Here is a 12,429-nt window from a genome sequence, read left to right as displayed (position 1 = left end):
CAAGTGCTAGGGCCATGGAACTGGGTGAGCCATCATGGTCTCGCAGGTCCGGGGGCTAAACGCGGCGTGTTAGGAGCACGCGCCATGCCAGGTGCGCACACTAACTCACCCAGTTCTCCCAAGCCTACAATGAACAGCCTGATGTTCTGCCTGCTTTATCAACGAGGACGCTGTAGTAGCACAGCTGGTGAGCAAGCAGTGCAGCTACCGTCTGAACTTGAGCTGGCTCAGTCTAGAATCCACGTTCTTCCTTACGCTCCCTCTCTAGTGGAAGGAGCCAGAGGAAGTAAGAAATTATAATGTAGGGTAATCAGAAAACGGAGAGAGCTAGAACACTATGGGGTGTCAGTAGAGGAGACGGTGACTGATTCTCTTGGCGTGCTGGGGAAGATGGTGCTCCGGGAGACGTTCCATTTTGGCGAAGCCTTCCCAGCAGGTCTCCACGGTTATCAGACAGCAGAGGAAAGAGCCTGAGCAAAGGCGTGGAGGGAGCAGGCCCTGGCCCATGTGCACTCTGTTATACCCCCCTGTGTATTTAAACTGCACCAGAAAATGGGATGGGAGGCAGGAGATAGTTGCATAGCAGCAGGAACAGGTCAGGAAGAGAAAGCTCAGACGCAGAAGGAATTCCATTCTATGAACCGGCCATACCAAGGAGCCAGGTTTCAAACGGGGGAAAGAGCGAACACTGCCATTCCCCGCTTGGAATCTAGTTGTGGTGGAGCGGATGGCACGGCGCAGACTGGATTTGTGGAAGGAGGACAAAATCTAGAACTCAGGAGGTCGTTTAAGAGATTACAACGGCTCCAGGTAAAAGCCAAAGGAATGTGGGTGGAGAAGCAGCATGAAAAGGGAGATTTCTGTGCAGTCAAAGCAATGGGACTTGTAACGCAGGCGATGCGGGGTGGGGCAGCAGGGCTTTCTCCATCAAGAGTAAAGCCTGGTTTTTATGAAAACCTGTACGGGTGAAGTCAGCCCTAGACTTGCCTGGGAGTGTGGACTTAGAGGGGCACTGCCATTTTGGAGTCACTGAAGCTAACTGCGCTTAATAATTCATTCTTGGCATGTTCTGTTGGGTACCGCTGTAAGACCCCACTGAAAAGCAGCAATGCTTTACTCTGCTGAGGTTTACTGGTTTTGTAGTATATCACACAGTCCCAGAGCAACCCTGCCTATGAGCCGGGGGTGCCCACGGACAGATAACCTTACTGCTTGAAGTAACATTCAAAGATGAGTAATTTAGTCTGCTTCTCAAACTGGTTGGGAAAAATAAAAAAACTCAAAAGCCAAAAAGGCTCCATTTCCATGCTTACAGCTTTTCGCCTCTCTCTTGGGCAGGTGGCACCTGCCTTCCTGCCTCACTCTGGCAATAAGAGGTCAGCTCCCGGCGCTATGGGGCCTGGAGTTGTTCGGCCTGCAGCAGAAGCCCACTCGGCTATGGGTGAGGCCACAGCTGGGACGGTGACTCACGCTGGATCCAGAGAGAAAACAAACGGCCTGAGAAATACGGCGCTAACAGGGTGACGGAGGAGTACGTGGAGGAGCACCGCTATCTTTTCCAGGAAGCTGGTTAGTGAAATACTTCTGGTGGAAAAAACTACGAAAAAAAAATCTACTTACTGATACAAGAAATCAGATCATTAAATCTTTCCTTAGGAAAGAGGGGGTTTTCCAGCCCACGGAAATAGAGCTTCAGAACGCCAGCCACTGAATTAATATCATGGTTGCTCTGGTCATCGGCCAGGGGATTTTCACCTAGGGAAAAAAAAAGTGATTACATACACAGAGCTTCCCTCAACAAGTATATATATGTATATTTATATATACACACACATACTGCTATTCCTATATATACATGAATCTTTTAATTATGCTTTATGAAAGATTATAGGGTACTAAAATTAAAATAACTGCTTTAGATATCCCACCCCATGATTAACCTAAAAATAGTTAGCTAAAATAAGCTTTAAAAAAATCTTATGCTACCAAATACTCCCTCACAAGTTGCCCAAATCTTAAAATAAAATATTGTGGCATTTATAATTTTACCAAACTTTTTTTGAAGCTAAAATTGGTAGTAGTCTGACAGGACTTCAAGAACTACATTCTATGTCTTATCCTACTGGGAGAAAGACACAATAAAGGCCTGTCTATCTATGTTATATGGGTCAGTAAAATTTACAAGTATTAACTGTGAATGCCTACAATTCAGTCACAGGTGTTCCCCAAATAAGCACTGGTATTCACAGTACATCTGAAAGCACCTGGAACGGAGGCAAATTCTGAAATCTGGTAGAAGAATTTGAAAATGGAGCCTTAGCGGTGATCAAGGCATTTGCATGCAAAGTGGCTATTAAAAATGTATCACAAATATGAAATTGTATTTTTTGGTGTTAAACAGTTTTAAAATACTAGGCAACTATACTGGCTAGTCCATCTTTCTGAGAATGAACCTGAGATAAAATCCTGGAAAGGGCCAGCATAATATGAATAGCCTTAAATCAAACTCCATTTTAAAATTCACCGGCCTACTAAAATTCTCAGAGCGTGTGCACTGGACTTTAACATACTGCTTGCCTCTAAGGGCACTTTTTTGTAGAGGAGCCCCTAAGGGCAAGAGTACTTAACATGAACTCATCAGAGTTGTTATTTTGTTTTTTTGCCTACTGTGAGAAACCCACACCCAAAGATATTGCAAACAAATAAAAAATACAGGGAAATTTCCAAGGAAAAATAACAGAGCATTCCTTCTGCCTGTAGCGGCTGGCACAGAACCGGATGCTTCACCACATTTCACCTTGTCATCCTGAGCACAGTTGCTGGCAGAGAGCTACTGAGGGGGATGCAGCTCTGCTCTAAATCCCTACTGGTCAGAGGACCTGGGCCAGGAAAGAATTACATGGCTCCAGTTTAGCCCTTCAACCACGGCTTCAAACGTTAGAGGGTTCTGCACCGCACTGAGACCAGGGGAAACGGGACAGAGAGAGAATGCAGCTCTTCTCCATGGGACGACCAGCCTGCATGTTTGCCTTGACTTCCAAACGCAGGAAGGAAGGCACAGACGTACCCAGACGAGGATGCCATACACATGATCATATTTGGAGAGCATTTATAACTGACAGCTACCATGAAAGGGCTTGACGTTTTCACAGATTATGTCTAACCCTCATAATCTGCAATGGCGCTTTGGGGAAACTGAGACCTGAGGAGTAACTGAGTCCCCTGCCTCAAACCCCATTACGAGTAAATGAGACTCTGATCTGATTCCAGGTCTTCCTAGCACTGAAGCATATGGTTTTGCTGATCAATACATTAACCGAACGTTTGGTAGTATTTACGGACAGCCACTCATGAACAGGAATAAGGCGCCAACTGCGTCGCGTGGAAGGAGCCCGGAACGGAGGAAGAGAAAGGAAAGAGCTCCTGACGAGGGAAGCAGGGGTGAGAGCAGCTGCCCCGACACCCGCTGACCAGGCCAGGCCGCCCCAGCGTCTTCCGGAGGCCTTTCAGGGCCGTCCTGACACACGTGTCACGGCGGTGACTGTCAGGATACAGAGCTCACATGCTTCTCTACCTTTATTTGTTTGTTTTTTTTTTTTTTTGGTTTTTGGTTTTTCTCCGGTACCGGGAACCGAACTCACAACCTCGCGCTTGCCAGGCAGGCGCTTTTGCCGCTGAGCTAAATCCCCAGCCCCGCTTCTCTACCTTTAGTAAGAAGACTCGATCTGGGTCTTATTCTTTAGCTACTCTGAACGGCCCTTTACGCTGGCACCCACGACGAAGTGAACACACAGACGAAGGCTTGGACGCCACCGCGCAGTACAGAATAGTGACTTTGAAAGGCCTTCGCTTACAGGTAAGATACTCAGTTACCTCTCTCAAATGAGTTTTTAATATCGTTGACTTCCACTTGGGAACCAGACACTCGGAAAATCCCTTGATGCTGAAGACCTAAAGGCAACAACAGAGAAAGAGGATGAGAAACCCGCCACGTTCTTTAGGTCTCTTTTTCCCCCACAAAGTAAGTATTGCATGAACAGACACGTTTGTGGAGACACTCTCATGGCTGTTTTCTAAACAACAATTCTGTAGTGTGCGGCTTACCATAGAGATTGATGAATCGAATACAGCTCTCCACTATGAGGGGGATAGCCTGGCCTGAGTCCTGCGCAGAGAGATGGCGGTCAGTTAGCTCCCGAGCGAAGTGTTGGAATTAAATCACAAGAAACCTCACCGTCCAACAGTAACTACCGTTTTACCCTTTTGGATGACCCTTTCCAAATCCCCCCCTTTCAAGCTTTTGTAAGACACCCTCCAAAAGGGTGAAAGAATTTGATATTTAAACAAAGGTATACTTCAGTTCTGCAGCAAACCAAATTAAATACATTTAACACACGAAGGCAACACTGTGTCAGCTTAGCTTGCTGTGCCTGGGATGTCAAAAGCTGTATCGTCCCTTTTCTGTATCTTTAGGCTGACGTATCAACAGGAGTCACTCATTTTTGGCAAGGTTCTGATACAAGTGCTCCGTCTTCGATGGACAGGTAAAGAACGCTGGAGGACTAGGTGCATCCTCCCCACAAGACAGCCTGCCAGCCCTCCCGGCACCCCCTGCACCGCGTCCCTGAGAGTACGGGGCCTCCGTGGTGACTGGGACCTGATAAGGGAGCCGTCTCACGCGTCACTGAAGTGCGTCGTGTATTTACTTAGTTTGCCTCAGAACTTACTCAACCTTAAAGACTTTCCATATTTTTAGCATTAAGGAAAGTTGCACAAATGTATATCCCATTAGATGTCATTTTCTTAGGAAGGAAGCTTTTTCTTGGTCTTCTTGCCCACATGTTGTAAAATAATCAGTGCCCTCTACTAAGTAAATGTAAATGTGGGAAGTGCTTCTAAACATGTACGGATGACAGATGAGATGAGGGAGGCGGTGAGGCCACGGTTAGGTATGTGCCAATGCCATGCTCTCCGGGGAGTTAATGAAAGTTACCGAATTTGGATTTATTTTTCTTACATTTTTAAGACTCTCATCTTTCAGGAATTAAATCTTTAAAGAAAACAAGATTCAAAAATGATGAGCTCAAACATTTTCTTTTCTTTTGTTTTTGTTTTTTGTCTTTTTGAGACAGGGTCTCACTATGCAGTTCAGGCTGGTCTTGAACTCACTTTGTAGCCCAGGCTGGCCTCGAACTCACAGCGATCCTCCTGCCTCAGCCTCCCAAGTGCTGGGATTACAGGTGTGCGCCACCACAACCGGCTAGAAATTTTATTTTCTCATGAAATAAACAATAAGATGTTAGTTGCCTTTATATATTAGAACGACTCAGTATTCACTAACTTTCCCAATTAAGCAGTAGATTAAAGATTGCGAATAATGCAGTTCAGCAATTTAAATTCTTCATCGTTTCTAGAACGGGTAATGGATCTTTTAAGGAATAGTCTTTTTTGAGTTTTAAGACAATATAATCAGTATATAATGGCTCAGGTATTTGGGGCCTGCATTCAGTCTCTCTAATTAGTTAATTTGTTTTCGAGCATACATTTTATTAATTCCTTCAAGAAGAGCCTTAAGAATAAAAACACATCTCAGTGCGGACTAGCTGGCTCAAGATAGCAATGTAGTTACATCGAAATGTACTGAATGTGTGAAAGGCTTTTTCTTTAAGATACAAGCGTATTTTAGGGGAAGTAACCTTTATCACAACAGTTCATGTAACACTGTGATATAAATAAGCAACGAGTATTTAAATGTAAGGGATGAAAAGAGAGTATTAGTTTACACCTCTGCTGAACTTAGTACTAAAACATGAAGAAAAACAAAGAAGAAATATTAAAAGGAAAATGTTTGCACTAAGAAAGTTCTAAATAAAAGTCTTAAGTTTTCATACTATTTAAACATATTTTTAAAATCACTCAGGTGATTGCTAGTCTTTTAGCTATGACTGGTATTTCATTCAGATATAATGAATTCTGTAGCCAGAAGTCTTAAGTTTTCATACTATTTAAAAATGTTTTTAAAATTACTCAGGTGATTGCTAATCTTTTATCTTCGACTGGTATTTCACTCAGAAAAATGAATTCTGCAGCCAAAAGCTGTGTGTGTGTGTGTGTGTGTGTGTGTGTGTGTGTGTGTTTAATTTCATGGATGCCAGATGCTTCAGTAGGAAACATTTTACAAGAAGTAAAATGAGGAGCTGCACCCCAGGCCCGTGCCCATAAACCTCCGTGTGTCTATTTCCCTACAGGGGAAACGACTTTACCCAGACTCTCTCCCAGGGACATGGAGGAGATCTCATCTGGACAAGAGAGAGACCTCTGTCCCCCTGTGTGTCACCGCCACCACCAAAGATTCCTCCGCGTGCACCTGGGGAGAGGAAGCGCTCACAGAAGTGAATTTTCCATGAGAGCCGCTTCATTCCTTTGTCAATACTTCCATGCGCTTTCCTTTAGCTGCACCGAGGAAAATCTTTTTAGAAACGTAACAGGTGTGCTTTGTTATCTGCTAAACAGCCCCCTCACACCTGCCTCCTGCAGCCTCCCACAGTCTCCTCCTCGGCCAGGCCGTCAGCTGCGCATCTTGCTGCCTTCACTTCACTCTTTCCTCCTCCCCATCTAATGTGCCCCTGCTTACAAGCCATGGGCTGGGAAACTAGATAATCAAATTGGACAATAACTTTATGTTAAATTAGAGCTAATCAGGCTCTTCTGGGTTGAAGGCTCAAGGCAATGCGTTTGTGATTGGCATTTAGGTGATCCAGTGGTTTTCACCTAATTTCAAAGTTAGAAGCCATTTTTACAGCTGCCGGAGCTTTGTATGTATGTATGTACGTATGTATGCATTTAGTTATCCATCTATATCATATGTGCGTATACTTACACTTGCTTGCTTATTTATTTATTTGTCTTTTTGAGACAGGGTCTCGCTATGCAGTTCAGGCCGGCCTTGAGCTCACTTTGTAGCCCATGCTGGCTTTGAACTTACAACGATCCTCCTGCCTCAGCCTCCCGAGTGCTGGGATTACAGGCATGCACCACCATGCCCGGCTTACACATGCTTATTTAAAAATAATGAGTGCACATATTCAGTAAGCAGGCACGTATTTAAAGAAAGATCTCTGGAAGATGCCAATTAAGGGAGGTTATTAAAAAATGTGATTTCCCACATAAATTTAGTCTTCAAGAACACTGCAGCCCATGTCATAAAATGGGAGCTATGAAGCAGAAAGAAAGCCCCTTTTTAAAAATATAATTTGCGCTGGAATCCATCTCATGTTAAATGTGTACCCGCTATTTAACACTGACTTTCCTCTGTAAAATTCCTTCCCTCAAATTTCATACGTTTGCCAAATGCAGTGTAAAAACGGAGAGTTTAATTTATCTGCTTTTGCCTCTTAAGCTCGTGTTTGATTTCTACAGTTCCTTTCTAAGTAAAGCCTATGCATAAGGCTGTCTAATTTCCAACTGCAAACATTTTTCTTTTAAAAGACCTTGAGAAGTCTACCCGAAGCCAAGCATGAGTGTGACTCGGAGAGGACACCAGCACGAAGGAGGCCGCGCCCTCCCCGCCCGCTGGCACTGTACCTGATGTCTCGTGTGCGAGTTCCTTCGTCCTCGGCTAGAAGCATTACCAGAAAGGCAGGGTGAAAAAGAAGACAGAATAAACACAGCAGAGATACAGGACACAGACCACAGGGCCTTCCGATTCGTCCAATATAATGAATTCCTCAAGTCACAGGAAATCAAGACTCTTGGTGTGCTTCAGAGAGCGACTAACAAATGGATGTTTAAAATGTATTTTAGGCTGTCTCCTTTGCATGCATAGAAATAACGACTTTGCTCTTGTGTCCCCTTTCCTTTTTGTACAAATTATGGCTTCGAAGAAAATTTTAAAAAGGGTTTCTTTTTTGGCCACATAATAACATCCACATTTATTTCCTTTTCTGAAGACACTCAACCCAAATAGTCTTTCCTCTCTGACTTCAGGAAATATTATATTGATTTTCTGGGAAAGCAGAGAGCCCCAGGACAGACTCGGACGTAATGACCGGCCTCGTGCGCTGCGAGGCTGAGATCATTACGGGAGACGCGCGGAGATCAGCCACCCAGGTGGCTGGGGCCAGTACCTTGACGAATGTTTCCAAATCCCCATTAAACAACTTAGCATTATACTGTGAGCGGGGTCGGGACTTCCTGTGTTTCTGGGGCTTAGGGGGAACATTTGGAGGCCTAAGGGAAGGGAATATAATTACTGAGCATAGCAGAAATCAAACAGTAAGTGAAAAACTCACAGGTCACATCCAAATTACAAAACACGGGATTTGGGGTGCCTTCCCCACCCCTGCCCGTGGGAGAAAAGCGCCCCACCCCTTCCCACTTATTTTTACTTATGTATTAAAAAATGTTTACGAAGTATTCGTTTAGATCGCTGTTTTCTTATATGCGAGAGCCGGAATTTGTTTGCTTGCTAGTATGCTTAAAAATGGTAAGCACTGCCAAGTGGAATTGAGAGCTATTTGGCCAACGCTACAAAGCAGGGTTCTTGTTATTCAGTTTACAAGTCTTATGGAAAGATACAACCGGTCATAAAAAATTAGGCCTCTGAACAGATCTCAGCAGGAGAAATCAAATAAATATAATATTTTCAGGTACAGCATAATTCTTCAATGCAAGTAATGTCACATCTGTCCAATATCTCTCAGGTGTTTGCTAGACTTTATGTTATGCAAAAATAACTATTAATAGATCACAAGTGAGGAAAAATAGTGCTTTTTTTTGGTTTTGTTTTTGGTCTTTTTGAGACACGGTCTCGCTATGCAGTTCAGGCTGGCCTTGAGCTCACTTTGTAGCCCAGGCTGGCCATGAACTCACAACGATCCTCCTGCCTCAGCCTCCCTCCCGCGTGCTGGGATTACAGGCGTGCGCCACTGCGCCCGGCTAGTGTTTGGTCTTAATGCTGTTTCTAACGAGGGGCACCAGCTCACATGAGTTACTCTTCTGTAGAACAAACCACCCAGCCACCTAAGTACACGCAGAGCCTTAGGATGTTCTTACTTGCGGTGTTCCGGGCCCCGTCCAGCCCCAGCCTGCCTGCCTGGCTGGCTGTCGGATAAGCCGGTCTTTCTGACATATGCACACCCACCGCATCCCCTACTGTATCTGGAAACGCTGCATCATCCTGCACGGTCACTGGGCAGCGGGAACCTGACTCACTACAGCTGTGCCAGCACAGAGGGGAGCCCCGAGAGCTCTTCCCAGATGTCGCAGTGTAAACGCCTTCACCGCAAGGTTTACACCACCCCCGGGAAATACAAAAGGCCTTTGTAAGCTATAGGCTTTCTAGAAAGGAATACCTTTTCAGTTTATTTTGTTCAAATTCAGGAAGTCTAGATTAGAAGCAAAAACTCCAAGAATGTATGTGGAAGACCAAAAAGGCAGAATAATCAAGATACAGGGGAACCCTACTGCCAACATGGAGTCTAAGAATCTCCCAGCAGGTGGCCTCATACGACTAAGGAGGGACACGGCGGCAGACCCTCAAGCCCCACGGTCCCCAGGAGCTTAAAAGGAGTCTCTGCAAATATCCAGGAGTGACTAAGGGAACCTGTCTGGAAACAGGCAGAATGTCACGTCCTGCTACAGCTGAAATCTCTGAAATCTTTTACAAACTAAATTCAGTGCTACTCATGGAGGAAGGAAGGGATGCAGCTTTAGAATTCCACAGGAAACCCTTTGATAGCTGATGTGGTAAGGATCACAAGGCTTTCAAGGTGCTATGTTTTGTCAGGCCAAACTATCTCCCACGCTCATTAACCGAATATGTTCATTTGTACAGCATTTAAATGGCCACTTCCTGCTAAAGAGAAAAGACAGTGAGATACACTAGGAATTATCACAAAGTGTGTTCCTACCTTGTAGTCATATATTCAGCTTTGTGACCTGCAAAAAAAAAAAAAAAAAGATTTAAAATAAGTAAGTTGAATGGAATTAGTGGAATATATTTGGTAATCTTTTGTGTCATCTGCCCCTTATTTTAGGATGCTGGGTTTATAACAACTTACACATTTTATGGTAGAAAACATAAGAATAGCATATGAAAATAAACAAGTAATTCAATCAATATTTCATAAAATTTACCCGTAACACTGAACAAATTCTATAGATCAGAGAAACATATTTCACACGGCAATTTGAGGAAGCAGTTTTTAAGGACAAAATTTCTCGGTCATGACTCATTTTAAACACAAAATACAAATAACACAAGTCTCAGATTGGCATGTTAGTTATTCCTCCTGTCTTAACTGATACTTCTCTGGGAGGAGTAGGAGGTCAAGTAGGATTGAGAGAATTCATTTTCCTTCTGACTACATTGATATTTTTTTCTCTGATGTGAAATCCAGGGACTGGGAGAGAAGCTGTATTCTATAATCAGAAATGACATTTTCAGATAATAACGTACGAGGACATTAAATGACACTATATTCCAATAACTTGTAAGCTAAAAGCCTTTCATAGAATTCTGTCACTTAGAACATGAGCTGCTTTTATACACTGGGCTTCTTGAGTTGCTTTAAATAACAGGGCAGAATTTTTAGAGCCCTCTCACAATCTGCACTAATTTTAAGTCTGCATGTGTCGCTGTCTGCTGTCTGCTCTCCCTTCCATTCAGGGTGGAGCCACGAGAAGGGGTGTGGGAGACTTGAACCATTCAGCTGATGCGTTTGCAAAATGCTGGGATGGTCCTGAAAGAGCTTGAAAATACAGCTGATAGCGGAAGGTCACACGACAGCACAGACAGGTGAGCCAGTCCACTGGGTCAGAACAGAGACTCAGACTTACAGGGCAAGACCAGCGTAACGGCCGAGGGGAGGGCTGTGCTGCGGGAGCGCCGGACGAAGACTCCCAGGCTGCCACAGAGGCTTTCACTTTCTTACTTACTTTTGAAGAACAAGCAACATAAAGATATTTGACTAGTACTTATTTATTAAACCAGGGGGAGCAGGTAGTATCAGACAATACCTTTCTCAATATGGTCCGGCCACTGTCCATGCTGGCAGAACTAGTTCTTAGGCAGGCGGGGGGTAGGGATGTGGGGGATGGGGGAGGACCTGATCCCCTCTCTTTTACCCAGTCCCACCTATCATTTAACCAGGGCCCCTCCTTTTGGGGGCCTTTTGCCACTTAGAAGAGGTGTACACAGAAGCCCAGACAAATCTATAGGTGCATGGGAAATCGAGGGTCAGACAGCGAGCTTGTCGCGGTGCGCGGTTACGCTAATGAAGTGTCCGGCAGGAGGCTGGCTAGGCAGCATTAAGGCACAGACAAAAGGTTGCACTGGAGACGAGCATCTGCTCAGGTTGTGTCGGGCCGCAGGAGCTGGCCCCGGGAGACGCAGTAAAATGCCCGGAGCTGGAAGGGAAACTGTCTGGTGCTGCAATGTACCGTCACGTTGCATATTTTATTATGGGATAAAAATAGGATCTAATGTAATTAATAACAACAGTAAAAACAGCAACCGTGTTTAATACCTATCAGACAACATTCTAAGTGTTCTTAATACTATGTTAAATACTTTAACTCATAATTTTCATAATCATCTAAGGAAGCAGCTGCTCGTACTGTTATTTTTACAGAAGAAAGTGCGTGCACAGAAAAATGACTTGCCCAAGGTCCCGATACTGCCTTGGGGTGGTTTGGTACTAGGGTCTAGGTTTGTTACAGTTCTAGACCCGTGGTCCTAAGTTCTACATTGTATTACTTTTACAACTAGAAAGACCTTTTTTCCCTGGAAAATACTTTGAATGATCCTAGAAGATACAAGGCTTGAACTTCTGCCTACCTTGTGTGGCTAAAGCCTGAAGATACAAAATCCTGAAGACTTGGATAAGTTTAATAAATTACATGAATATGTAACTATCACATATCTGTACACATGAATAACAGGTTGTTTTCAAGTGACTCAATGCTAATGATGCTAATGGTAATTGCTTAGGAATGAAGTATTTTAAAAACTGGAAATTGTACTCTCTCTGTTAAAACAGTCCAACCAATTATTCCCTAAATTTAGAAAAAGGTAACATAAAATTGCTTCAAATAATTTTCTTCATCTATGGTTAGTAGTATGATAAAAAATTAAAAACCTATCAAAGATACATTTTGAATAATGAACCCAAAGCAAGCTTTGCAAGTGCTGTCATTCACAGCACAATCCCCCCCCACCCAGCGGTTTTTCAGTGCAGAGTCCTGAGTGTGTCTCAACTGACAGACGAGACGCTATTTTTTTAGTCAGTGTGATCATTAATAGATCAATAACACACAAGCTTAGATGATTCTCCCTCCCAGAGAAATGTGAAAGCTTCCAGTGGTCTGAGGAATAGATTTCAATCACTTTCTTTGGGAGCCTACTGAATTATTAAAAACAACAGAACC

At 43.9% G+C, this 12,429-nt stretch overlaps 1 protein-coding gene across 2 annotated transcripts in view; it reads right to left on the bottom strand.

The window, feature by feature from the left end:
* Srgap1 (SLIT-ROBO Rho GTPase activating protein 1) overlaps positions 1–12,429 on the bottom strand; it is a 148,756-nt gene that overhangs the window by 41,952 nt on the left and 94,375 nt on the right. Inside the window, exons 10-14 of one of the 2 annotated variants that reach the window (XM_013520989.1) lie at positions 9,912–9,939; positions 8,127–8,229; positions 4,105–4,165; positions 3,874–3,951; positions 1,621–1,755 (exon numbers count right to left, since the gene is read on the bottom strand). In XM_013520989.1, coding sequence (XP_013376443.1) covers positions 1,621–1,755; positions 3,874–3,951; positions 4,105–4,165; positions 8,127–8,229; positions 9,912–9,939 — 405 coding nt within the window. Of the gene's footprint in view, positions 1–1,620; positions 1,756–3,873; positions 3,952–4,104; positions 4,166–7,584; positions 7,619–8,126; positions 8,230–9,911; positions 9,940–12,429 lie in introns of both variants that reach the window. The other variant, XM_013520990.1, reaches the window with a different exon arrangement.

Source organism: Chinchilla lanigera, unplaced genomic scaffold, assembly GCF_000276665.1.
Source record: "Chinchilla lanigera isolate Chin_1 unplaced genomic scaffold, ChiLan1.0 scaffold00057, whole genome shotgun sequence".
In the NCBI taxonomy this organism is placed as follows: Eukaryota; Metazoa; Chordata; class Mammalia; order Rodentia; family Chinchillidae; genus Chinchilla; species Chinchilla lanigera.
This window is presented reverse-complemented; position numbering and strand designations above follow the sequence as displayed.